Genomic DNA, 26,603 nt, shown 5'->3' with positions numbered 1-26,603 from the left:
AGCGGCTAGGCCCGTGAGCCATGGCTGCTGAGCCTGTGCTCTGCAATGGGAGAGGCCACGTACCACAAAAAAAAAAAAAATCATAAAGAATGTTGCGTGTAATAGCCAGCAGTTAGAGTAACTTGAATGTCTAATAGCAGGATTGATTGCACAGGGATTTTTTTTTCTGCATGGTTGGAGAACATAGGCTTTCTATTTTCTTCTTTTTGTTTGTCAACATTTTCCAAATTCCTATAAAACATAAACCTTTGTAATTTGAAAGTATGTTATTAAAATATATGCAAAGATATATCACAAGAGGGTGTGAATTATGTGCAGTTTTTCAACAGCATATTTTTTCTTTTAAAAGGATGCATATAAATGTTTCCTTTTAGTATGATCTTCGGTCTTCTTAATGTTTGCACTGCTATACCAGTTTTGTTTTGTTTTGTGTTTTTTTGGCCACATTGAGCGTGGCATGCTGGATCTTAGTTCCCTGACCAGGGATCAAACCCGCACCCCCTGCATTGGAAGCACAGAGTCTTAACCACTGGACCACCAGGGAAGTCCCTATACCAGTATTTTAATTAATTTTAATTTTTATTAAAACAATGGAGAGAAGGAAAAATTCAAATAATGCTAAAAGGCTGATAACTAAATTTAGCAGTCTCATGACCCTCTGGCCTTTACAGGATGGCTGCTTCCAACTGTGTCTTACCCTAGTGTATTAGCTCAGGCTGCCAGGACAAAATATCATAGACTTGGGGGTTAAACAACAGACATTTATTTCTCACGGTTCTGGAGGCTGGAGGTCCCAGACCAAAGTGCTGGCAAGGTAGGTTTCATTCCATTCTTCTCATGGTTTGCTCACATGGCCTTTTCTCAGTGTGTCTGTGTGGAGAGAGAAACAGCTCTCCAGCATCTCTTCTAGTTAAGGGTAATGATCCTGTCAGATTAGGGCCCCACTTTCATGACTTCATTTAACCATGTGGCTTCCTTAGAGGCCCCATCTCCAAATACAGCCACATGGGGGGGGGCGTAAGGGCCTCCACATCAGAATCTGGGGGATGTAGACTCTCAGTCCATCACACCCCCCTTTCTGAGTGATGTGCTCATACTGCTGTCCTTGGGGCATCTGCCCTGAGCCAGTCTCTGTGGATGCTCTCCTTTCCCCACCACCTGGCCTGATTATTAACACATTCTGGGTTTGGTTTACATCCATATTTGGTGTTTTCATTGCTGAGCCAAGTTGGACCAAGCATTTTCTTTCTTGTGCCATTTTTGTGTGTGTGTGTTTTAAAGTTATGGTTGTTGAATTTTTTCATTTGATTTTCTGACATAAATCTTCCCTTATGTTGCATTGGCTTAAAAAGTCCCTGTCAAAATACTTTTCATTACTTTTCTCATTTTGGAGCCTGTGTTATTTAGATGTTGGACCATTTGGAATGATCCTTTAAATTTTGTTTCTTTTTCTCCTATTTTCTGTTTGTTTTCTTTTGTTGTGTTTTCAGCTCTTTCTACTAAATTTCTCTTGCTCTTGTTTTCTGAATATATACTCTAAAAAGACGAAATCATCCTTTTTTTTTTTTAATTGTTCATGGATCAGCATTTAAAAATCTTTCTGGTGTTGACCTAAAACAATATAACAGCCAGTTATTTTACCAGAAAATGGGTTTATTGCAAAGAATTGCAATTTGGGACATGCAGTCTATAGCGAGCCACAGGCAAGTCCAGAGAACAAAGGAGAGGAACTTCTTTTATACAGGAGAAGGAGGAGTTGGGAGGGGCTGCTATAAACAAAGAGCCCATTGGAGGAAACTGGGAGTTCAGAGTACAGTGGCTTTTCATTGGCTGAGCTGTTGCCAGGCAAAGAGAAATTCTCTCTCGGTCCTGCTGGGTGGTCCTTCTTCATGTTGGAGATGCAAAGGTATGTCTCTTCCTGTTGGGTCTGCAATTGATGATGGTAGGGTGTGAGGGCTCCCTTTCCTGGCCTCCCAACTCCATTTTATTATTTTTATTTATTTATTTTTTGGCCACGCTGTCCAGCCTGTGGGATCTTAGTTCTCCGACCAGGGATTGCACCTGGGTGCTTGGCAGTGAGAGCACGGAGTCCTAACCACTGAACTGCCAGGGAATTCCCCCATCTCCATTTTAAGTGAGGGTTCTGTGTATTAACTTTCACATTAACATCATGGCCCTACCCACCCCTCAGTAGGGAGACATGGTGGGTTGTGTCAAGAAGTCCTGCATATGTGGGAGAAACACTGCTCCTTTTTCCTATGGTTATAGAGCTGGGCCTAGTTTGCAAAACTTATTTTAAATACAAATGAGAATTCTTTGGGAAGAAGTCAGTGAAGGAAAAGGAGATGTGGAGCACTGCTGTTTAGTGATGATCTAATGTGATGACTGTAAAATATGTAATTTGTAGGTGGTAACATTGTGGAAGGATTCTTTTTTTTTTTTTTTAAACTCATGTCAGTTTGGGAAGAGTTTATTTATTTATTTTTAATTTATTTATATTTAATTTATTTATTTTTGGCTGAGTTGGGTCTTCGTTGCTGCATGTGGGCTTTCTCTAGTTCCTGCGAGCGGGGGCTACTCTTTGTTGCGCTGTGTGGGCTTCTCATTGCAGTGGCTTCTCTTGTTGTGGAGCACGGGCTCTAGGCACACGGGCTTCAGTAGTTGTGGCTTGCGGGCTCTAGAGTGCACGCTCAGTAGTTGTGGCCCACAGGCTTAGTTGCCCCGCGGCATGTGGGATCTTCCTGGACCAGGGCTCGAACCCGTGTCCCCTGCATTGGCGGGCGGATTCTTAACCACTGTGCCACCAGGGAAGTCCGATTCTTTCTTTTTTAATGAGAATTCTCTTTGGGATGCCTTTAGTACCCTTGAGATTATTCAGTGGATAAAAATTATATGCATACATATAACTTGTCAGGAGCACATTTGTTCTGTGTGTTAAGCTTGCCTGAATTAGGCATGGCTGAAGGGTTGGCGTCTTGGGGAAGATGTGGATGCTGTATCTCATTCTTGTGTAATTCTTGGATTTCTTACTGAATCTTCTTGAGGACTGTTTGTTCATCTGAGGACAGTTGATCCCTATGCTGGCAATGGACTTGTGAAACTGAATAAAGGAAACCTCATTTAAAGTCTGGAGTCCAGAAGGGGAGCTCTGATGCCCTACACTCCACCTCAGTTAGAGACCGCGCAGGAAGAGAGGTACCTTGCATTCCCAGCAGGGAGGTATCTACTTTACTGCCCCTGCAGGAGGAAGGAAGAGTTCTTGCCCAGCGCCAAGCCCAGCCTGTTGGAACCCTTGCAGCTCAGCCAATAGGAATCCATCACCACCCTGAACTCTTGCTTTCCTCCAAGGGACTTTGGTTCAAAGCACCCCTCTCAGCTTCCTCCTTTTCTCTATAAAGTAACACTCCTCTCTTTTGTTTGCTGGACTTGCCTGTAGTTTTTGCTATAGCATTGTCGTCCTGAATTGCAATTCTCTGCTATTCCTGAATAAACTCGTTTTGCTGGTAAAATAACTGGATGTTCTCAGCAGACTATTATGATCGGTGTTTTGGAGTTTTGGAGAACAAAAGGGGGGCTCAAGGACAGCGGTCCACATATGACCAAGAAAAGCTGTGTCTGAGCAGACAGGGAAAGATGACTCTGTGTGGCCCCAATACAGCTGCCCCTTTAAAAGAAGAATTGACAGAAGTACAGATTCATTCGTTCATTGAGTGTCCTCCATGTGCCATATACTCTTCTAGAAGCTGGAGATTCACTAGTGAACAAAGCAGACAAAAATCCCTCCAATTGTGGAGCTTACACTTTTAACAGGGAGAGATACAAGATGAGAACGCAAGTGAAATACTGAGCATTTCAGATGGTGCAGTTTAAGTTGGGGCAGAGGGAGCCATTTTCACAGGAGTGGCCAGAGAGGGTCTCATTCTGGAGGGTGACTTTTGAGCAAAGCCTGAAGAAGGTGAGAGCACAGACCGAGTACCTGGAGGAGGACGAGGGAAGAGCAAGTAGGAAAGGCAGCCTAGCTGGGGCAGAGTGGCCGAGGGGCGAGGGGTGGGAGGAGAGCGCAGAGAGGTGACTTGGCATTTCTGAGACTGCGGCTTCTGCTTTGGTCTCTCTCAAATTGTCAGTGTATTGATGGTATTTGAAGCCGTGAGCCTTGTTGTGACCCCCCAGTGAGCGAATGTAGATAGAGACAAGAAGGCCTCTGGCGGCTTTCCACTGCCAAGGGTTGCAGAGATCTGGCAGTGAGGTTGGAGGAAACCAGCGGAGTATGGGGTCTTGGAGACCAAATGAAGAAAGTGCACCAAGAAAGATGGGTTGAGTAGCCGTCGGCACTGCTGTTAGGTGATGTGAGATGGGGGCTGGTGTCCTTATGTCTAGCAACCTGGAGATTGTTGGGGACCCTGAGTTGTGCTGGTGGGAGATGGTAAAAAGCACATTGAAATGTGGCTTTCAGATTGAGCTTTAAACGGCTCAGAGCCCTTTGAGAAGGACTGTGTCTTAGTCTTATTTGTCCTTGGCTTAAGACACTGTCTTGCAGGTCTGCTCTTGATAAATATGTACTGAAAGAAATGACTCGAGTTCTTAGAAAACACCTGCAAATGTGCGGAATCCACCCGCCCGCCTGTGCCCTTGAGTACAGCGTTCACATCCCCGTCCTGAGACCCCTGACCTTTATCAAGGAAGCCGCTGCTTCCCTTGTGGTTCATGTCACAGCCAGGAGCTACCTCTGCATTGGTTTTACCCTTTTTGGCCTCCCACCTTTGATAAAGAAATCTAGTTTAAAAAAAATCAGATCAAGTAAGAAATTCTATCTGATTCCTTTTATTAAGGATTCAGAAACAAGATATGGCTTATGTGTTTCAATATGCCACTAGTGTTGAATGTCGAGGCTGAATTTATTGGTTGAAGTCTCCCACTATGAATGTGGATTTGTCTGTTGTTTTTTTCTGTCCAGTTTTGCTCTATGTGTTTTGAGTCCATAGTTTACATGCATACACATTGAGTTATTACTTGTTTCTGTGGATTGACCATTTTATTATTATAACATGTCTTTATATCTAATATTGCTTTTTGCTTAAAAATCTACTTTGTCTGATATTGGTATAGCTACCCCAACTTTCTTTTAAAAGTATTTGCATGATTTATGTGTTTTCTAATCTTTTATTTATTTATTGAGATATAATTGGCATACATTCTCTTAGTTTCAGGGGTACACCATAACCATTCGATATTTTTATATAGTGTGAAATGGTCACCACAGTAAGTCTAGTTAACATCTGTCACCATATGTAGTTACAAAAAAATTTTTTTTCTTGTGAAGAGATTTCAGTCTTTTATTTTCAATGTTCTATATTCTTTTTTTTGGCCGCAGTGTGTGGCTTGTGGGATTTTAGTTCCCCGACCAGGGATTGAACTCAGGCCCTCGGCAGTGAGAGTGCAGGTCCCTAACCACTGGACTGCCACGGAATTCTGAAATTTTCTATATTCTTTTTTTTTCTTGATTTTTTTTATGTGGACCATTTTTAAAGTCTCTATTGAATTTGTTACAATATTGCTTCTGTTTTATGTTTTTTGGTTTTTTGGCCGTGAAGCATGTGGGATTCCAGCCCCCCGACCAGGGATTGAACCCGCACCCCCTGCATTGGAAGGTGAAGTCCCAACCACTGGACCGCCAGGGAAGTCCCAATTTTCTATATTCTTATATTTAAGTTATTTCTCTTATAAGGTGGATATGGATAGTTTTTTTAAAATCCAGATGATCTACTTTTTTAAAAAAATTATTGATTGATTGATTTTTGGCTGCGTTGGGTCTCTGTTGCTGTGCGTGGGCTTTCTCTAGTTGTGGCGAGTGGGGGCTACATTTCGTTGCAGTGCGTGGGCTTCTTACTGCTGTGGCTTCTCTTGTTGCAGAACATGGGCTCTAGGCACGCGGGCTTCAGTAGTTGTGGCTCATGAGCTCTAGAGTGCAGGCTCAGTATTTGTGGCGCATGGGATTAGTTGCTCCGCGGCATGTGGGATCTTCCTGGACCAGGGATCGAACCCGTGTCCCCTGCGTTGGCAGGCGGATTCTTAACCACTGTGCCACCAGGGAAGTCCCCAGATGATCTACTCTTAATTGGCATATTTAGTTGATTTATATTTAATATATAATAATTACCAATATATTTGGACTTAAAGCTATCTTTTAGTATTTATGTTTTATTTGTTCCCCCTCATTCTCCTTTCTTTTGGATTAATTAAATATTTTTTTGTTATTCATATGCCCCCCTCTGTTAGCTTGTTCTACATTTATGTACTACTATTTTTAAAAATTTTTAATTTATTTTTATTTTTGGGTGCGTTGGGTCTTCCTTGCTGTGCGTGGGCTTTCTCTGGTTGCAGCAAGCAGAGGCTACTCTTCATTGCGGTGCGTGGGCTTCTCGTTGCGGTACCTTCTCTTGTTGCAGGGCACGGCTCTAGGTGCGCAGGCTTCAGTAGTTGTGGCTCGCGGGCTCAGTAGTTGTGGCTTGCGGGCTCTAGAGCGCAGGCTCAGTAGTTGTGGTGCACAGGCTTAGTTACTCTGCGGCATGTGGTATCTTTCCAGACCAGGGCTCCAACCCGTGTCCCCTGCATTGGCAGGCGGATTCTTAACCACAGTGCCACCAGGGAAGCCCTGTACTACTACTTTTTAAGTGGTCCCTCTAGAGATTACAGCATGCATCCCTGACCTATTTGAGTGTTAAGTTGGTTCTTTTGTCACTTACCGGAAAATGTAAAGACTAAAGGTTAAACTAAAACAAGTTATGTACTCTCCCATTGCTTTTTATGCAGTTGTTGTTTATTCTTTTTGTATGTGTGTGTATGTATGTATGTATCTATTTATTTGGCTGCGTCAGGTCTTGGTTGCAGCATGCGGGATCTTTGTTGAGGTGTGCAGGATCTTTCATTGCGGCGTGCGGGCTCAGTAGTTGTGGTGCGGGCTTAGTTGCCCACGGCATGTAGGTTCTTAGTCTTAACAGCTGCATCGTCCAAGATAATTTGTCGTTTTTTGGTGCCACCGTTAAAGATTTTCTTCTGTGTCTTTGGTAAAACTACTGAAGTTTTACTATCATGTCTGTTTATCTGGCTTGGGGTTTGAAGTACTTTTTGAATCTCTGGCTTGATGATTTTCGTGAATTTTGGGAAGTTCTCAGTTATTAGCTCTTCAAATATTGCTTCTGCTGTATTCTCTCTTTCTCCTCTCCTTCTGGGATTCCAGTTACTCATGTGTCAGACCTTTCTTCTTTTTAAGTCTTTTCAGTAGTTTCTGTCCTTATCATGCTTCAGTATGCATATTTTCCAGACCTATGTACCATTCACTAATTTCTCTTCAGTTGTGTGTAGTCTACTGTTACATCTGTCTGTGGAGTTCTTAACTTCATTTGTTATATTTTTCAGTTTTAGTGTTCATTTGATTCTTTTTTTTTAAATATTCAGTCCCCTGCTCAAACTCTCCAGCTTGTCTTTTAACTTACTGAACACATTAATCACATATATTTTAATGTCCTATAATTTTAAAATTGGGGTGTTTTGTGGTTCTGTTTCTGTTGTCTGTTTTTCTCTTGTTCTTGAGTCAGTTGGTCCCGTCTCCTAGTATGCTGGGCAGTTTTTATTGAACACCAGACATTGTATATGAAAAATTCAGAGATCGTTTGAAGTTCCTGATCGTAATTTTCTCCAGTTAGGGCTTACTTTTGCTCCTGACTGGCCTTTAGTGTGGGGACCTGTCACTTTACTCCAGCCAGGAACCAATCTGATTTGAACACAGGACTTCAGTCTTTGGGCAGGCTGGTCTATTTCAGGTTCATCCCTTCTCCTAGCATACAGCCCATTGGGGTGCCGACTGAAGGCCTGCGGTCTTCACCAGGTCCCACATCTTTGGTGCACTTGGAACACCCACTTAAGAATTCTGGAAGTTTTCACATTCTCAGCTTGGAAGTCATTGCTTGAGAACCTCAAGGAGAAAAGTGGGACCGTATGTTTGACTTGCCTGTCTGTTTTCCTTTTTTTTCTCATACTTTGGCCCCTTAAGAGATCTCATTTCCTTGGTAGCTATCTTGTGCCTTAAAACAGATGAAAACATTTGTTTGGTTTTTTTTATAAAAAAGTATCAAATTTATTTCAATATCTAGTTTCATTTTTAAGTTAAAACTTTTAGACAATTTTTTTTGTAATTTAAAATTCATTATCGGAGGTGAGGAAAATGTTAATAAGCTATTAATTACTGACAACAAATAAAATTATTAACCATGCATTTATAAAAGACATGTTAAAGAGTAAAAAGTTCCAGTTACACTACTTAACTGAAGGAAATATCCTTCAGCCCTTTATTTCTAATTATAACACGTTCTCATTTTGACATAATTTACACCTTTTTCACCCAATTAATACTATGCTAAACAAAATTTTTCCAACTGTTAAGCCTTTCTTTACTTAACTGTTACTCTTTAAAAGTTCCTTAAAAGAAATTTGGAATTTTAATTTTCACCATGAATCTGTTTGATCAAAAAAGTAAAGGACATCACTACCACATGAATTAAAAGAATGGAATAGAAAACAAAAGTGTTATTATATAATCAGCAAATTATTTGATAAGACATTTTAAGTACTTCACATTTCAACTTAGCACAAGTGAGAATTAACTGGTTCCACGGTACTACAGGCTTGGCAGTTTTACTCCAAGCTTTAAATCATAGTGTTACTCAAGTCATCACTAAGAAAATGGCAGTGTTCATAAGTACAAAAATTGTTATATCTAGTAAGTGGTATTCTATATAGTCAAGATACTAAGAGAATTCTTTATAAAATTAGATTTTAAAAAATGCAGAATGTCTGGTAATTACCAGTATCTCAAAAGCTAAAATGAGAAAAATACAGAAAATAGAAGTACTCGTTGAATAACATTATTTTGCTTTGAGGAAGCCAGAAATGATTCTATTCCAAGAAATAAGTAGTAATGATAAAAGATGTGATTAATACACGGTATCTCTTTTAAGCCAAAGCACACTTTTCACCTCAGGACAATTCTGATTTTTATATTCTTAATCTCCTTTGTCCAGAACAGGACCCCATTTTAAGCCATTATTTGAATAGAGTCCATAATCTAAAGCCATTTTTCTCCACAGGATGTTTTCGTTTTAGTACATATGCTGCAAAAAGGCAAATGACTAAGTCAGTTATAAAGAATTTGTAGCATAATAAATGCCAATTTACAGTAACTGTCAACAGACTTCTACACCGAACCCTGAAAGTTGCTGCAGTACAGGTGAGAACTAACATGATTCTTCCATATGCTCAGATTTAGTTTACTAAATAATACTGTCATAGATCTGAAAAGAAACGTTAATGGGTCCTTCCAAAGCTGCATAATTTTCCAGACAATTTTCCTCTGGTTGCAGAGCCTGTGCATTCTTTCAATCCTCTTTTAGTCCTTTAGCTTTTGCAGTATTTTCTTGACGTTTTTGTTTCTTCTTTTGCTCCTTTTCCCTGGCCTCAATCATCTTGGCCAATTTCTAAGACAGTACAGCACTTGCTAGAAACAATGGAGTTAGGGCCAGAATAACTGTTGTAAGGAAGCCATATGGGTCCTTTGCAGCCCCATTCCGCAACATACTCAGCCCCAAGCCTTTATATCAAACATCTTTGTAGAGGCCTTATGCTTTGAGTAGTGATCTCTAACTTTGTCCTGGGATTATTAGCCAATCACAATTTCAGATGACCCTTGGTTGGCTGTCTTCTTTAGCTCTACCATACACTTCTGAGAGAATGCTTAAATTCTATATACTTGGGCCGTTGGTGCGGTGGCCGCCTCCGCTGGGCATGGGGGCAAAACCGCGGCAGTGGCTGCCACCAGCCTCCCCTACATCGCGCCCGGGACGGTGGGCTCGGACCCCCACTCCCAACTCTCTGTTTTTGTAATTGTCCTTGCAGGTGGTGAGGTGTGCAGCAAGCAAGTCCACCTTGCACACCAAAATCCAAGGCTCACTTTATTTTATATATCAGCTGTTTACTTAGAGCTTGATTTAGATGAATGCTTATATTAGGTAGTTCTGTTGTGTGGCTTTAAAAGTCAGAAAAATCTGTGAAGAGACGAGTCCTGATAGGCATCCCTGTTTCTCTGGACCTGCCTTAAGCTGCCTCTGGCAGAGACGCTGTCCTGCCTTGCGAAAATCAGTGAAAATCAGAGTAAATGCTCCATGGGTTATACAACTCCAACGTTCTTCAAGATCCAGACACCCACCCCATTCACCCTCTCAATACTGTCTAAAGGTAAATAATCTGAATAATTGTGTGTCCTTCCAAAGCGCCTTTATAAACATATAGAAATTAATATGAACATATTCTTAAATTTTAAATGCTTAATACATTTTAAAGTAGGAATTTTCTTTTGAGAAATGGATGTGACCTAAAAAATTAGGTCCATCACACAGAATGTGGTATGCATTGAGTATAAACTCTAGACCTATTGCATATGTATTCGGTTTTCAGGTGTAAAATGAATTTACTAATCACTGTAAACAAATTTAGAGTTTTCTTCCGTTTGGATTTTTATTGCTTTTATCCATCTGAGTGTTGTTGCCCTGTTCCCCATGTGACAAAGGTGGCTGGGTGGATTAGTGGCCAAGTTCACTGTTGGGGAAGAGTGTGAACGTAACGAACTGGCCTGAGTGAGAAACAGACTCAGGGCTCTGGTGGATAGAGCGTTACCCAGCACAAACGCCAGATGAGTTCAGCCCCGCATGCCGTGTGTGCACAGGACACGTGCACCTGCCATAGCATGAGGTACTGTGCTCAGCAATCGCTCTGCAGCAGGCCCACGTTTGAGCCCACGTCGCCAGCACTGTTGCTGGGGGTGGAAAGCAGGCCCGCAGGTGTACCTGTGCTGGAGCCCTCCTGCCCCCACTGGGGGTTCCCGTCCTCTGCTGGTCTTGGGTTCCCAGCCATGTGGCTGTGCTCCACCCTCAAGGCAGCCTCCGAGGGCCACAGGCGTGGAAACTGTAGTGTTGAAGGGGCCTGATGAGGCCTGGCACTGTGCCCTGAGGTGGCAGCCTGAGCCCGGGTTAGGCCAGTGACAGAGAATGCTTTTGGACATCGTAGCATTGAAGGAATGTGAGACTTGCCCCTTGGTTCTTTGAAATTCGGTTCGCTTTGGAATGTAAAGTTTTGTGGTGCCACCTGCAGTTGTGCTGGAGATAATATAAAGATAAACATTTCCATGGTGAACAAAGACTGGCAAATAAGAGCAGCCCAGGCCTTTTGTTTTCACAGGGTCCACTCTGTGTACATATGGAAACAGTGGATGTATCTTACCTAGTTGGGCTTTCTCACAAGGTGGTCAGGGTAAGTTCATTTGGATACAGTGAACATCCTTTAAAAAGAAAATCCTTTTGAAACATTGTGAAAGAGAGCTTCATAAGCAGAGAAATCAAATAACTCTTATAAAAGCAAAGTACCTGAAGAATCTGTGTTTCTCCCTCAGGTTTTCACTTCCTGGACAGACTTCTGTGTGCTGCGTCAAGGAAAGCAGACACGGGTACCCTGTTAGCTGATAGAAGGGTTGAGGATTATGCGGTGATGTTACAAGGTGAAAAGGGTGACCCGAGGCTTGGAGTTTCTGATTTCTGAATTACTTCAAGGGAACAAATCATACTGTTAAATGAACAGAATTTTGACTTTGACTACTAGATTCATAAGTGGATTTTTTTTAATTTTTAATAAGCCATGTTTTGAAAGTCACCGATTTGGTCTTGTAGCTTCAGCCCCAAGAACTTGTCTCCTTAGCAGAGTTCTGTGGGATCTCGGGGTTGCAGCCCTCAGCCTCCCGCCTCGCTTCAGGTTATTGACTGATGACTGATTCAGACCTGTGTTAAAGAGGTGATGGGTCTGCCATGGGATCTGCTGCTTTGAAATCAGCAAGGACCCATGTCTAGAGTCTCTGGCTCAGTTTGAAAGACCTCAGGGGGCAGGCATAGATAGCATCCCTGTAAATTACTCTGAATTGCCTGGATTTGTTGGGAGTTGCCACTTCTAAATGTTTATTGTGACTGTGAGCGTGATTGGCACTTCTTTGGAACTGGTAAGTTCCTTGGAGCTTGTTTTTGAGTGGTCAGAGCTGGAGGGAGGGGCTGAAGTCTCCAGGGGAGGGTAGTGCCAGATGCAGGCTGACCCCCATCATTGAAACAAGAATGATTTATTAGAAATCATGGTGGCAGATTCTGTGAAACTTTTTTGTTTTTTTTGCAGTACGCAGGCCTCTCACTGTTGTGGCCTCTCCCGTTGCAGAGCATAGGCTCCGGACGCGCAGGCTCAGCGGCCATGGCTCACAGGCCCAGCCGCTCCGCAGCATGTGGGATCTTCCCAGACTGGGCCAGTGAGAGGCCCGCGTACTGCAAAAAAAAAAACAAACACTACCACATAAACTTCCTCTTCATCAAATCCATGTAACCTAAAAATCTGATATGAAACATTTGTGTAAGTCCAGGTCCTAAAGAGATTTCTGCTGACATTTGAGAAACCGGTTGTGAGCAGAGAAAAGCTGATTTAAATTTTCATTGTTTACACTAAGCAGAGAGGAACAGGGTTTCTGGTTTGGTTGTCACCATGTTTGAGCTCTTGTTGGCAAGTTCCAGATATGATTTCTGTATAGCGCTTTATAATTTTCAAAGTGGTCTTCCTATATATTGTTCCATAGATACCAACAACTGCTCTGCAGCAATAAACATCCAGGGACATGTTATTATCAAAGTTATATAAGAAATATATTTGGTGCAGGAAAATTGAAAAATACAGATAAGTGAAAAATGATCTGATACCCCACTGCTCACAGGTAGCACTGTTCTATGTGGATCCCTGCGGAGTCTTCTCAACACATGTGTAATCTTCCCTGGGAAGATGGGCTCCATAATCCACCTCACCCACATTGTGAATTTTCAACAGTTATTATAAAGAGTTACTGGTTTGCGTAGCATAGCTACATAAAAGATTTGTGGCAAAGAGGAAATAATAACAGGTGGAGCCCCCCGCCCCGGCTTTCTTCTCTGTGAATCTTTCAAGTCAGGAGTGCTTGGCCTCCGTTGAGTATGATGTTCTTCTGACTTCAGAGCCTTGAATATGCTTTGTTAAGCATCGTACAGGAAGTTAGGTGGAATTGTGGGATTTGACTGTGACCTGCAGCCTTTACCACACAGCCTTGTCCTGTTCCTTGTGTGGGGCACCGTGCAGGACAGCGTGGGGACCCGTCTGAGTTGAGGGCCTTCTGCATAGTCTGGCCCTCGGCATCGCCTTGTTTGTGCTGTTCTGTAGGATGCTTGGACTCCTTTCAAAGAGGCGACCCTTGTAGGTCCACTTTGCAGGGGAGGAGCCTGCCCAAGGTTAGTAGCTGGTAAGCGGTGGTGAGGGCAGATTGGGCCCTGGCGGTCCAGTGGTTAAGACATGGGCTGTTACTGCCAAGGCCCAGGTTCAATCCCTGGTCCAGGAACTAAGATCCCGTGAGCCACGTGACGTGGGAAAAGAAGTTGGACTTACAAGTGAAATGAGGAAGTGTCCTTGCCATCTGTGCCTTTGTCTTGGTCGTTTTTCTGTGGTTTCGAGGGCGCTATAATGTGAGAAGATGAGCTTTGGGGTCAAGTGGCCTTGTTCAGGAGCTGCCTTGTCTGCCTTCCCTCTGACGGGTGGGGACGAACGCGGGGCGAGCCCCGCATGTCTGTTGGGGTCTGGGTGGGAGCTCCTCCCTCAGTGCTGGGCTCCCAGAGGGTGGGGGGGAGAGAGCTCTGGTCTGGGTGCCCTCCCCCCATGTGATTCTATAGACCGCACTCCCTGCCGCTGGAGCTGGTGCAGTGAAGGGTGGGCACTGGCCTTGGCCCGATGTGGAGCCGTGTAGCCCCAGAGGAGAGCGGTTGCCGGGCGGTGGAGGGTGCGCTGCAGCACCCCAGTCCTCAGGCAGCACTCAGCATGAGAGGGCCGACGTGCATGGGCTGCAGGATCCATGTGGCAGCAGGAGAAGCAGATGAGAGGGGGCGTGTGCTCCTGTGTGAGATTCTAGAGAACACAGTGATGGGTGGGGGTGGGGCTGGACAGGGGATCGGAAGGGGCACAAGGAAACTGGGGGCGGTGGACACACTCATCCTCTTGGTCACTGTGGCGGCCGCACAGGGTGGACGCGTGTCAGAAGCCCTCACACTGCGCTCTGTAATTGTGTGCAAGACATCATTTGCCTTCTCTCAGGGACCCAGGGTTTTAGGAGCACGGGCAACGCAGCGTCCGTGTTCCTGCAGGCCGGCCGAGCAGACCAGATGGCAGCTCCCCTCATCCTCTGAAATGGGGATGATAAACCCCCCTGTTCACCGGGGTGTACCTTTAACCTTTCTTATGTTTGAATATACAAATGAATTACGTATTCTGAAAGTTAAATCCTTGCGTTTGCTTAGAGAGAAGCTCTGTCAGAAGCAGCGTGGGGAAGGTCAGCCATGTTCTCTTACACTCATTCAGCATCGTTATGGTTCCGGCCCATGAATTCCATAACTATACTATTTTCTGTGGGTTTAAAAACAGAGAACAGGAACCAGAGCCCACTTCTCCTGATGCTTTTCCAGGGCAGCAGGACTCTGCCCTCCTGCTCATAGGACGAGGCCGCCCGCTCCCATTTAGCAATGTGCGTGGGCCTGTGGGGCTCGTTCTGGGTCTGCTCTCCTCGGTTTACAGGTGTGGAAGCCAGGCGTGGTCACAGAACCAGCCAAAGGCGGAGTGGGGCCGGTTCCTGCTGACGACGGGCAGGTGGGTCCGGCAGGCGGGGCGAGCTCACCAGGGCCAAGCCCGAGCCGCAGCTCTCCTCACACCACGTCTGTGAGTGATGGGGTGAGCGTGGGCCAGACCTTGAGACAAGAGGTTTCTGGATTTTCTTGCACCTTGAAGAGTTGATGGAGACCCCAGAGAAGGAAGCAACACTGCCCCCTCTGCTCCCCTAAACAGAGGAAGGCGGGATTCCTATTTCCAGAGTCAGGGTCTTCTGACCAGCCCTTCAGTTGGAAACAACTGCAGAGTCTGGATGAATTACGTAGCACTATTGGAGGCACTGCAGTGTAGGAATTAAGATACGTGGCAGCTGTGGCCTGTGGGCTGGGGAGAGGCAGGTGGAAGGCTTAGACCTGCCCGGGAGGAAGGGCCAAGGTACGAATGGGCTTTGGCCTCTGCTCACTGAGGACCAGTGCTGCGGTTCCCGTGGTAACCGATGCGTGCACGGTGGATGGTCTCTTCAGGGAAGAGAGTGGCATGGGCAGGGCGGGGACTCTGGGCAGCGTGGCAGTCCCCTCCCTCCATCACACTTCTGCCCTTCTAGGCCCCCTGGCCTCAGACCCTGAAGTGGCCAGGCCTGGAAGGTTTCCATGGCCCGGAGGGTTTTGAGCTCCCAAGTACTACGGGGCTGCATGTGCGGAGATGGAGCGGGGTGAGCATGGCGAGGGGTGCAGGGCCGAGGAAGCAGCGCACGTTTGCCTTAAAGTCCAGGTGGCTGCACCACCAACTGCCTCCCCGTGGGCAGGAGGAAAGCACATTTTCCTTAATGCCGAGGACCACGAGTGAGTGCACAGATAGATATGCTGTTTCAGCAGGTGGTATGCCGGTCACATTTGGGATGGTTTATTTCGTCCAGAAGGTGTGACCTTTAATCAGTTAAAGGTCTTGATGGAGGAAGTGCTCTCAGGAGTGGACTTGCTGTCCCTTTGGGGTAGTGATTCTGGCCACGTGGCAAGCCTCCCACCCAACAGCTCCCACGGCAGGCCTCTGTGAACAGTGTGCAGTGGTACGTCCCCAACACCTCTTGGTGAGCAGGGACCCCCACAGTGCCCAGGCCAGCCCCCCCGCACGCAGATGCGGGCCTGGGACATGGTGAGGCTTGAGCTCAGTGAGGAGTAGGTGTTGGGTGAAGATGGGTATGACTTCTGGGGGTTGGGCCCTGCCAGTTCCAGCACGTGTGGCACTGAGCAGAAGGATTGTGGGTTGAGACATGAGGCTGCCACGGTTGGAAACGACTCCAGCATCCAGAGTCAGGAAGTGGGTGGCAGGGTGCTGGGTACGGGGGCCAGGAGGGCTCCCAGGGCTGTGCTAAGGCCCACTATTGAGTGGGCCTCATGTCTGACCGGTCGGGGAAGCCACGTAGGCTCCGTCTTTCCTCTGGTCTCTGTTTATTTTCTTTGTCTGAAATGACCTTAATCATTGTTCACATCCCTGCCCCGTCCCACACTGTTTCGTTGGCTGTGTTCCCAGTGGCACCTGGCACGGAGACAAGTGCCTTTCCTGCTTAACCTCAGGTTGTAGCTGGGCCATGTCCCCACGTCGGCAAGTGAATGCATCGCGTGCCAGGCGCCATTCCGAAGCTGCCACCTGCCGGAGGAGAGATGGGCACCACACACCACAGTTAGCAACTCTGTGTGGGCCAAGACCCAGTGACTATCAAGAACCAGTGTCCCACAGGCAGATTTGGGATTTTAGGGGCCAGTAGAATCACAAGTAAAATTCTAGGAGGTACTTGAGGCAACTGCACTTGTATGTGGCCAAATTACAATGTTAAGAAAAGCAAACTGCACCTTATTGGCCCCTCAGAGACCTCCCCACCTTGCTTAGGAAAGAGTCAGGGAGTGGAGTATCTGGTCTCCGGTGTTTCCTCCAGACCAATGTGAAGGCGAGCGGCACAGGGACTGTCTCGCCGTGGCAACCAGAAGCCTTGCTTCTCAAATTGAGCGTGTGAAGCTGCTGCAGGACAGGAACCTGAGTGTGTTTCTGGAATGCTCAGTGGACTTGGTAAGCCACTTACGGCATTACTTTTATGCCAGAACAAGCAGGAGCATAACGTGAAGCATAATGCAGTATGTGCCTGAATTTCTGAGTAAAAAATCACAAGACTTCTGCTGAAGGATGCTGACCAAGGTGAAGAAGTGATTCCATGAGGCCTCACCCTCTGGGCTCTGCGGGGCTGTGTGGTGTAAGCACTCAGGCTGGGCTGCAGGTGGTGGGACCAGCAGAGAGGTCTAATCGACATTCCTCCCAGGAGTGGTGCAAGTTAGGAATCCTCTTTCATCCAGAGGATTTCCAGGGGGTAGGAAGTCTCCCATAAATGGAGGAATCACACTTCTAGTATTGGACAACCACACAGTTCAGGGCAAACTGCTGAGAATAGCTAGAAACGCTGGGAACTGGTTTTCTTTTTAATCATATTGAAGCCTTTGGAGAGCTAACCAAGCAGGAAGGAATGGCAGACCCATAGGAGAAGGGAGCCCAGGGAGACAGTCTGGAAAGTGTGGCTGGTCCTTGGGCTCCAGGGGGCTGGGGCCTGTGTGGGAGGAAGGTGCCCCACACGTGGGTCGGGATCCCCCCCCCCACCCTCTGAGAGCCTGCAGCCCAGCCCGGACTCTCTCAGTTCCTGACTTTGGATTAAGGTGGCTGGATTCCTAGTGCACCAGCCACAGGCCAGGGTAAAATGCATATGCTCTAGGGAAGAAAGCATCATCCCAGGCGGCCAGTTTAGAAAGATTTTCACACAGTGTCTGGCTTTCCATCCAGAATAACCAGGTACTGAATGAAAAATAATCAGGCACTCAAGAATACAAGACAATGTGATAAAAAATGCGGAGGAGGAAGCCTTGGGGATCCAGGTAAGGAGGTTTACGGATACCTCCTTGGTGGAAATCTCTCAGGGCTGGGGCTGGGAGTGGGGGAGTGTTCTCAGACAGACTCTGGGCTCTGGGAAGAGCAGAGCTGGAAGGAATGGATTATAATCCACTGGATAAAATAAAAATCCGCTCGGGTACATAGGACGCCAACTGATAAATACAGATCAAGTGATGGGTGTGAACAGGATTTGTATATAATCTCAAAGTATCTCCGCCACAAATTACCTCTTAATTACAAAGGAAAAGTAATAAATTTAGAGTGGAAACACTTGGCAGGCACTGGGTTTGCCACCAATATTGGGACCAACTGGCATGGTGTTTTTCTTTTCTGATAAATTTATTTTATTTATTTTTATTTTTAGCTGCGTTGGGTCTTCATTGCTGTGTACGGGCTTTCTCTAGTTGCAGCGAGCAGGGGCTACTCTTTGTTGCAGCGCGTGGGCTTTTCATTGTGGTGGCTTCTCGTTGCAGAGCACGAGCTCTAGGCGCACAGTCTTCAGTAGTTGTGGCACAAGGGCTTAGTTGCTCCGCGACATGTGGGATCTTCCTGGACCAGGAATCAAACCCGTGTCCCCTGCATTGGCAGGCAGATTCTTAACCACTGCACCACCAGGGAAGTCCCATGGTTTTCCTTGAGGTGATACAATATCACTTCTGTGACGTTCTGCCAGAAATGTTAGATGCAGATCTCACATGAGACATTCTGTGGAACGACTGGCCCAGGCTCTTGAGAATGTCACTTCGGGAAGGAGGTGGACTAGGAGCCAGGTTGAAGGCGGCTGAAGACACGACAGTCAGTGTGTGGCTGTGGCCTGCATCTTGGAACATAGGAATAGCTCTAGAGGCCACTCCTGGGACAGTGGACGGGGTCCGAGCTCGACCTCCATGTCAGGGTTGCGCTGCCTGCTGTTTTTGGTCTGTGGCGTGTCTGTCTGCTGTGCATCCCAAGTGTGGGTTGATGTGGCACTCTGGCTTCAGGCGCTGGGCCTGGAGGAGAGCCTGCCTGGGGCGGGTGTGGCAGGGGGGGCAGCAACAGGGCGGGTGGGGGGGGCCAGCACCACCTCACCTTCCCAGGAGCTGCGGGAGGTGGAGAGGTCGATGATGAGGAGTGACATTTCAAAGTGCCTGGGTGTACAGACGTCTCTTAAGACCCTGCTTTCAATTCCTTTGGCTATATGCAAAGAAGGGAAATTGCTGAATCATATGGTGACTCTTTTCATTTTTAGGAGCTGCCACACTGTGTTCCACAGAGACTGTACCATTTCACATTCCCACCAAAAGCTTACAAAGTTCCCTAGAAACAGAAAATGATTACCAACCAGAATTCCAACCCAGTAAAAATACCCTTCAGGAATAAAGGGGAAATTAAGACAGTTTCAGACCAACAAACACCAAGTTGTCAGCCGCAGCCCCTTTACTAAAGGACGTACTTAAGGGTGTTCTTCAGGCAGAAAGAAAATGCTCTCAGGTGGAAACACCCAATGCAGGAGGGAAAGGGCAAGTATGTGGGTAACTCTAGGTGACTGCTGGTGGGATAAAATAATACTGATGATGTCTTGTGGGATTTAAGACATTACACTGAATTAAAATCCAGGATAACAACAGCACATAAGTGTGTGTGGAGGTGAGTGGAGTTAATTATTTTTTGGGGGCATGCCGGGATCTTAGTCCCCTGACCAGGGATCAAACCTGTGCCACCTGCAGTGGAAGCTCGGAGTCTTAACCATTGGACTGTCCCTAGTGGAGTTAATTCTGACCATGTGTTGCCTGGGAACAGGTAAAATGCAGTTAATTGGACCTTGATGCATCAAGGGTACCTATTATAATCTCTAAAGGAACCACTGAAAGAATAGTAAAAGGCTTACTTTGTTAGAGGGAGGAGATGGAAAATAAAAAATATTCCAAAAGAAGGCAAGAAAGAACAAAAGAAGATAGAACAGCTGTGACAAACAGAAAGCAAACAATGAGACGGTGGATCCACTCTCTGTAACCACATTGAATGCAACAGGACCAAAGGAAGCAATTAAAAGGAAAAATGGTCAAACTGGAACTTGAAAAGGCTAGCTGCTTACAAAGGACACACAAAAGTAAAAGGATCTAGGAGGGTTGAGTGTGAAAGGATGGAAAGCAAAATCCTGCCAGCAGCAACCCCAGAGAGCAGGCGACAGGGAGGCCGGACGGTCCCCGGCAGGCTTTTATTCTGAGGACTGGAAACTACAGAGAGCTTGGAGGTTTCCCTGGATGCCGTATCTGGGTTCTGATTCCTGGCCGTCTTGTGGGGAGCAGCCCAGCGTCCCCCGAGTGACATTTCCCAGAACTTCCTCTGTCACGCGGCAGCCTGCAGCGCCTCTGTCCTGAGAGCCAGCCTTCCTGTCCACGGTCAGCACCTCGCTGGTCTCCCTCCTTTCTGTTCTCTCTCGACAGCCCTTTGCTTCCCTTTGTTCTGGACTGGGAGCTGTGTACATAGTGGGGCTTGCTCTGTACTGGAGGCCGTGGAAAGGATCCATGTTTTTCCTGCTTATCGCCTCAAAGCTGGTTTTTCTATACGCGTGAAAGACGTGCCCGGGACCTGTCAGGAGGGAGCAGACGGCCCTGGTGCGTTGGCGTTGCAGGCTTGGTCCTGCCCTCATGGGTGTGCAGGGTGCTGGCCACGACGTGACGGGGACACTGAAGAGCAGCTTAGCGCTCCCTGTGATCTGAGTTCCAGTACAGTGACTGTTAATGGTGACAGCACTGGCGGTTTTGTTTTTAAAGAACCAGAGGAATAGCAGTGTCCCTGAGAAAGAGCGTGACGTTGCAGACGTCTGCTCCGTGTCAGCGTAAACGTAGGACCAGGTGCATGCGGGTCCTCGTCTGTGAACGTGTCCCCATCCCTTCCCATAAGCCTCTGTGATGCTGATGCTGCCCTCATTTGGCCAGAACATGTTAGTGGGCTCCAGGGATGCCCTCAGGCTGCCGTGGGTGGGTCAGAAGGACCATGGTGCGTGGTGACTGACCCTCTGCAGTGTCCCCCTGTGGTGTGGGGATGATGAGCACCTGATCCTGAGCTGGCGGGAGAGTTGTGTGCCACATCACCATCCACTACTGTGGCCTCAGTGGCAGAACAGGTGGGGTGCCATGGCTGCACTGTTTGTGCTTGTGGCCCCTGGGGAGGTGGGCCGCTCCTCTCCAGCTGCGCTGCCCGGCCTGGCCCACGTGTGCTGCATGACAGGTGTCCAAGATGGAAAGGTGCCTTTTCCTGAGTGTGTGCACAGCACAAACCAGGGCTTCCAGAAGTTCTGTTCTTCTGGTGGTGGGCGTCCACACGGGGCTCCGTCAATTTAGAAGTGTTGCGGTCCCTTCTCCTCCCGCATCGAGGACACAAGTCCAAGGGACGAGGTGACTCCTACCATGTCCCTGGAGTCAGTGCAGCTGCTGTTCACGAGCGCCCTGACCAGAGCGAGGCTGGAGCCAAGGGCGTTTGCACGGGCTCGATGGGCCTCCAGCACGTCGTAGCCCTCGGCAGCCCGCGGGGACTGACCAGCGTTGCCTCCAGGGAGGCTCTGGGAAGAGGAGGCAGTGTGGGGAGCAGCAGCGAAGGGCCAGTAGGGCCATCGTGGGATGAGCAGAGCAGAGTAGACTCCAGAAATCGATGCATGTGTTCGGGGAGTTAGGTGTGAAAGTATTCAGAACAAGGTGGATTGTGCAGTACTTAATGCTAACGGCTGCCTCTCCATTTTGATACAAGGGAGTAGGTAGGTTTTACACATACATATTTCAGGTAGAGATCTAAATTTTTAAAAAACAACGATTGAAGCATTTGAGGAAAAACAGAAGAATATATTTGTAATCTTTGAATGAGGAAAGCTGGCCTATGTAAGATACAGAAAAATCTATAAAGGGAAAGATTGGTAAATCTGATTTCACAGAAATAAAAAACTTTTGTAATATCAAGATCAACATAAACAACGTTAAAAAGTGACATTTAGGGAGAAAATATTTTTCCCGTATATAACCAGAGGTTAATAGTAAGAATATTTAAAGGCATCTGTAAATCACTAAGAAACTCATAAACAGTCTAATAGAAAATGGACAGAGGTATGAACAGGTAAAGAGGAGGGAATTTAAGTGACACCCAAACCTCCAGCCTGACCACCAACCAGGGAAATGCAGACTAAACCCAGGTGTCAGTTTCTGGCTATTCACGTGACAAGTGGTGTTGGGTCCCACCCAGGGAGTGCTGGACTGCTCCTGGGAAGAAGTGGCCGGTGGGGCATCGAGACAGCCACTGTTAAACCCACAGGTCCCTTCACCCACCATCCCCCTCATCCGTCCTGTGGCAGTTCTCAGTGCACGGGAGTCCTGGCCCACTCCGTGATCCTCTTGAGGGGGCCGTGGCACTGGTGCTACGGCTGTGCCCACAGGGTCGGGTGGCTTTGCGGCTGATTAGCGAGTCTGCGGGCAGCGCTCTGTAGGAGCAGGGAGAGCAGAGCAGCCGTGCCCCGTTTCCAGTTATGTGCATAAAAATGCCAACCCAAATAACGCTCCGTGTGTTCACTTACACGTCTGCCTCATGTGGAGGGAAGATGTGGGAGATGCCCATCTCCCTGGGAAGGACAGCGGAGTGGGAGGCAGGGTGGAGACGCCAGCCCTTTCTGCTCCGTCTTCTGAATTGTTTGCATCCGCAGTTGACATATTGGGATATCAGATGATTATGAAAATGTGGATAAATGCACGAGGACATTGTCCGGCAGCTGCTAACGTGCCTCTTTGTTGGCAGGTATGGATCCTGGCGGGAGCCTGTCAACCCCTACTACGTCAACTCTGGCTATGCCCTCGCCCCAGCCACCAGCGCCAACGACAGTGAGCAGCAGAGCCTGTCCAGCGATGCTGACAGCCTGTCCCTCACCGACAGCAGCGTGTAAGTGCCCCTGCCTGGGAGAGCAGCCCCTAAGGTGCAGCCAGGGCCGTCTCCCCAGAAGCTGTTTTGGGGCCCTCCCCAGTGGGGTGTCAGTGCATCCGCATTGCAGGGAGTGTCGCTAGAAATCCGCAAGCAAACTGGAGCCAAGGTTTGTTGTAGTTGCTTCCCTCCAGGCCAAGGCTGCTGGAACCTTTGGAAGAGGGAAAGCCTCAGAGCTGCCTGGGCTGGCGCCCCAGGTTCTGGGTCTCTCTGGTGTTCACGTCGGAGGCGCGGCCAAGGCGGGCCGTCCCCGAGGGCATCTCCGGTCCATCCTGCTCTGCGCTCACGCTCCTTTAATCTGGAAGCTGTCTCACCTGCTCAGCAGTGCTTGTCGTCCCCTCAGTGTGGTTCTGTTCTGCCTGACAGCTCAGGGGTGGCCACCAGGGGCCACAGGAGCCACATTGAGCCTCTGTGTCACTTGATGGTGACAGCTTCCTTCATCGTCCTCTCCAGGGAAAACCCTCCCTTGGGGGGAAGTGCTTGTTTCTGATACCTTCCTCTTTGGTTCAGCAGGTGACTTTGGGGACCCAGGCGTGCGTCAGAAGTTTGATTGTGTCAGACCATGGCCATGTTACATCAGGGTGTTGCCTATCTGCCTGCTTGGGTCACGTGGGGCCCTGAATCCACCACCCATGAGTGTCAGGCTCGCCCAGCTTTCGGTCGTACGCCGTTTGCCATCTGACCGCCACCGAGGGGAAGGTTCTGGCCGGGCCCAGGCCCAGGGCAGGAGGCATCCTTTGGCTGTGAAGCCAGCAGGTGTGGGCCCGTGGCCGCATCCGCAGGTGTCCTGTCCCCACGAGAGCATGTGGGGTTGTGGCCCTGGCTGCTCTCAGCGGGTCATGGGGACTCTGCCCCCGCCCTGGCTAGGGTCTAGAGGTCAGATAGGTCTAAATAAAGAGGAAAAGGCTGCCGAGCTCGTCTTTGTAGGTGAGCAGGCCTTTCCACGTTGAGGTCTTGCTCTGTGGGCCGTCTTCTCGGTATACGCTTTGTACTGCCTGTGTCTTTGCGCTGCTTTCCACGCTGCATCCCGCTGGACGGGATGGGGCAGGCTGCTGGATGGGATGGGGGGTCAGGCCGCTGACGGGACGGGTCCCTGAGCAGGTTCCTGCAGCCCCGTGCTGTGTGCACCTGGTGACCTTTCTCTTCCCCTTTGGTGACCACATGGTGGAGGCATCATCCCGTCAGGTTGAGCCTCTGTGGGGCATTTCTCATTCATTGTTACCTTCTCCTTTGTCTTGAATCTTTAATACAAAATGTCGACATGTTTTTAACAACTTAGTTGAAATTACTGGGGTTTCAAACACTACCTTCCGTGAATATGAAGTATCACATAAAAGGGTTCCAACGAACTGCAGCCCTCAGACCCCCAGGAGCAGCTGACAGCACGAGATCTGTTTTCCTCTTCCCCAAAACTCAGTTGCTGCAATGACAATTAGTCTCTTAATTCTCTCCAAGAAAAGGACATGTGTTTGCTAAAGGGAAGATCTAAAAATTTTTAAATATTTTTTTCCCTGATGTTCTATTCATCTTGGTTTACACTGAGACTCAGAAATGTAGGCATAGTCGAGAATTAGGAATGTAAAATTGTGGCAGATATTTGAATGTATATGAGGCAAAAAATAGGATCGTGTGTTTCATCTAAATTATTTCTGATGGCAACTCAGGGTCGCCTCCACCTGGTGAAGTGCTTCGTAGTCCATTGACTTCGGGCATAGATTCTGAGGATGGTGCCTGATCCTCAGAAGCGTATGGATTTTAGGTGCCCTGTCAGAGTACATGAGAAACAGACAAGTTGGTGGCTTGGGACACCTGAACAAGCCCTGGGATATGTGAGGGCGTTCAGATGTACTTGACGCTCTTCGCTGATGCCTGTCCCCTGGAGCAGCCTGGCCCTGCTGGACTGCTGAGCCATCTGCACTGTGGCACTGCCTGGGACCCTGACAGCCAGGGACACCTGGGTACACCACAGCCTCTCTCTGCCCTGCTCTGAACCTAAGTGCACCCTTTCCACCCAGCCTGGGGTGCAGCCCTGCCCGCCCACAAAGCCACAGAGCTGTTGATGTGTGTCTGCCCGGGATGGGACCAGGACACACCGAGTGCTGTGTGCTTGGTGCCTTTGCTAGGTGCTCTAGCAGTCGATGCAGTGAGATCAGAATTGTCATGGCTGCGTGTTCACATCCTGGTGTCCAGTGAAAACAGCACTGCTCTGGCAGCACTTGCCCTGTGGGCAGTGCTTGAGCAGGATGCAAGGGGTTAGGATCACTGGCACAGACGTTCACTGCACCTGCCGGACAACTGGGAGGCTAGAGTCTTTCAGTAGCAGACAATTGGGAGGGCCATCTCTTCGAGCTGTCGGAGGTGGCAGCATGCCGCAGAGTCCTTCAGAGACAGAAGCGGGGACCAGAGAAGGCTCCTGTTGGCCACTGTGCTCCCCGGAGTAGCTTTCAAATGGCAGGAGAGAGCTGCCGAGTTCTTAAGGGACAGTACATGTGCAGTGAGCCATGTGTTGGATCTGCTACTTCTCTTGAATAAGTGCTTCGTTATTTTAAAGACAGTATGTAATTAAAAAATTTTTTTATTTATTTATTGGGTTGCTCCAGGTGTTAGTTGCAACAGGTAGGCTCCTTAATTGCAGCTCCAGGACTCCTTAGTTGCGGCACACGGTCTCCTTAGTTGTGGCATGTGAACTGTTAGTTGCAGCATGCATGTGGGATCTAGTTCCCTGACCAGGGATCAAACCCAGACCCCCTGCATTGGGAGTGTGGAGTCTTATCCACTGCACCACCAGGGAAGTCCCAACAGTATGTAATTTAATTTTTATTTTTATCATAATCTTCAAAAGGGTTTATAACTAAAATTTATGTCAAGGAAGCTAATTTGAGCATTTGACAGAGAGATTACACTGCATTACCAATTTACCTTGGAAGAAAGCAGAATATAGGAACCTTGGAAATCTCTTTCAACGATATCTAGATTGTCTTGGCCATTTTGCAGCCCTCCAATGTTTCCAGTCCATTTAGAGCACCCCTTCCAGGTAGGCACACCATATCCTGCCTGGGCAGTAAAGCAGGGGTCAGCACACATTTTCCATAAAGGATCACGAATAGTCTCTGTCCCATGTTCCTCCTCTGCTTTAAAAATGTTAAAGTCATTCTTAGCCCATAACACCTCAGAAAAATAGGCTGTGCTGGCCCTGCTCTAGATAAAGCCAGCTCAGCTGAACTTGGTTGAGCCATTCTATTTGTGCTTACTCTGGACTGTCTCTTTCTCCTGGACAGGGATGGAGTCCCACCTTACAGGATCCGCAAGCAGCACCGCCGGGAGATGCAGGAGAGCGTCCAGGTCAACGGGCGCGTGCCTCTACCTCACATTCCTGTAAGTTTGTCTGCACAGCCCTCGCCCTCCCTGTCTCCGAGTTTGGGGCTCACCTGCCCTCCTGGACCCGTGCCCACCCGGACCCGTGCCCACCCGTTCTCTCCACTCTGACCAGGCTGCTGTGGCACTGGCCTGACTTCCGAGGAGCTCAGCTCAGGTCCAGGCACGGCACACGGTCACACACATTCTCGCCCTGTGGCTGGAGGGGGCAGGGCCTGCACAGTCGGTACAGATGAGCAGGGACTGCCCTCCTCACAGCCTTTCCCATCGTGTTAAGTGAGGTGCTTCTCCTGGAGGTGGGAGAACCGCTCGGAGCCTGTCGCTGGCTCGATGCCCAGGCCTGGCCAGACTGGCGGCCGGCGGCTCTGTGGGACAGCGTGGCAGTGCCCCCGTCCTGAGCACCCATGAGCACTGCTTTGTTCGGGATGAAACAAGGCATCGGCCGCCTGTGGCTGAACTGTGGGGCATCCTGACTTCAAAGCTGCCTCAACTTCACCTCTTGGATAAAAATAACAAGGTGATAGTGGTTCTCCTGATCGTGGGCACTGGGGACCCTCAGAGAGCCCAGTGCAGGGTGGGGCTGGGCAGAGAGTTCCTTTGCTGATGAC

General features: G+C 48.0%; 1 protein-coding gene and 1 pseudogene across 3 annotated transcripts in view; one reads left to right on the top strand and one right to left on the bottom strand.

Moving 5' to 3' along the window:
* The window catches only part of AXIN1 (axin 1), a 60,011-nt gene that overhangs the window by 14,500 nt on the left and 18,908 nt on the right, over positions 1 to 26,603 (top strand). For all 3 annotated transcript variants that reach the window (XM_024759387.1, XM_024759386.1, XM_024759388.1), the window contains exons 3-4: positions 22,441 to 22,581; positions 25,899 to 25,995. In XM_024759387.1, coding sequence (XP_024615155.1) covers positions 22,441 to 22,581; positions 25,899 to 25,995 — 238 coding nt within the window. The remainder of the gene's footprint in view (positions 1 to 22,440; positions 22,582 to 25,898; positions 25,996 to 26,603) is intronic.
* LOC112409353 (small integral membrane protein 15-like) lies at positions 8,520 to 11,347 on the bottom strand (annotated as a pseudogene).

Source organism: Neophocaena asiaeorientalis, unplaced genomic scaffold (genome assembly GCF_003031525.2).
Source record: "Neophocaena asiaeorientalis asiaeorientalis breed wild unplaced genomic scaffold, Neophocaena_asiaeorientalis_V1.1 scaffold254, whole genome shotgun sequence".
Taxonomy (NCBI): domain Eukaryota; kingdom Metazoa; phylum Chordata; class Mammalia; order Artiodactyla; family Phocoenidae; genus Neophocaena; species Neophocaena asiaeorientalis.
This window is presented reverse-complemented; position numbering and strand designations above follow the sequence as displayed.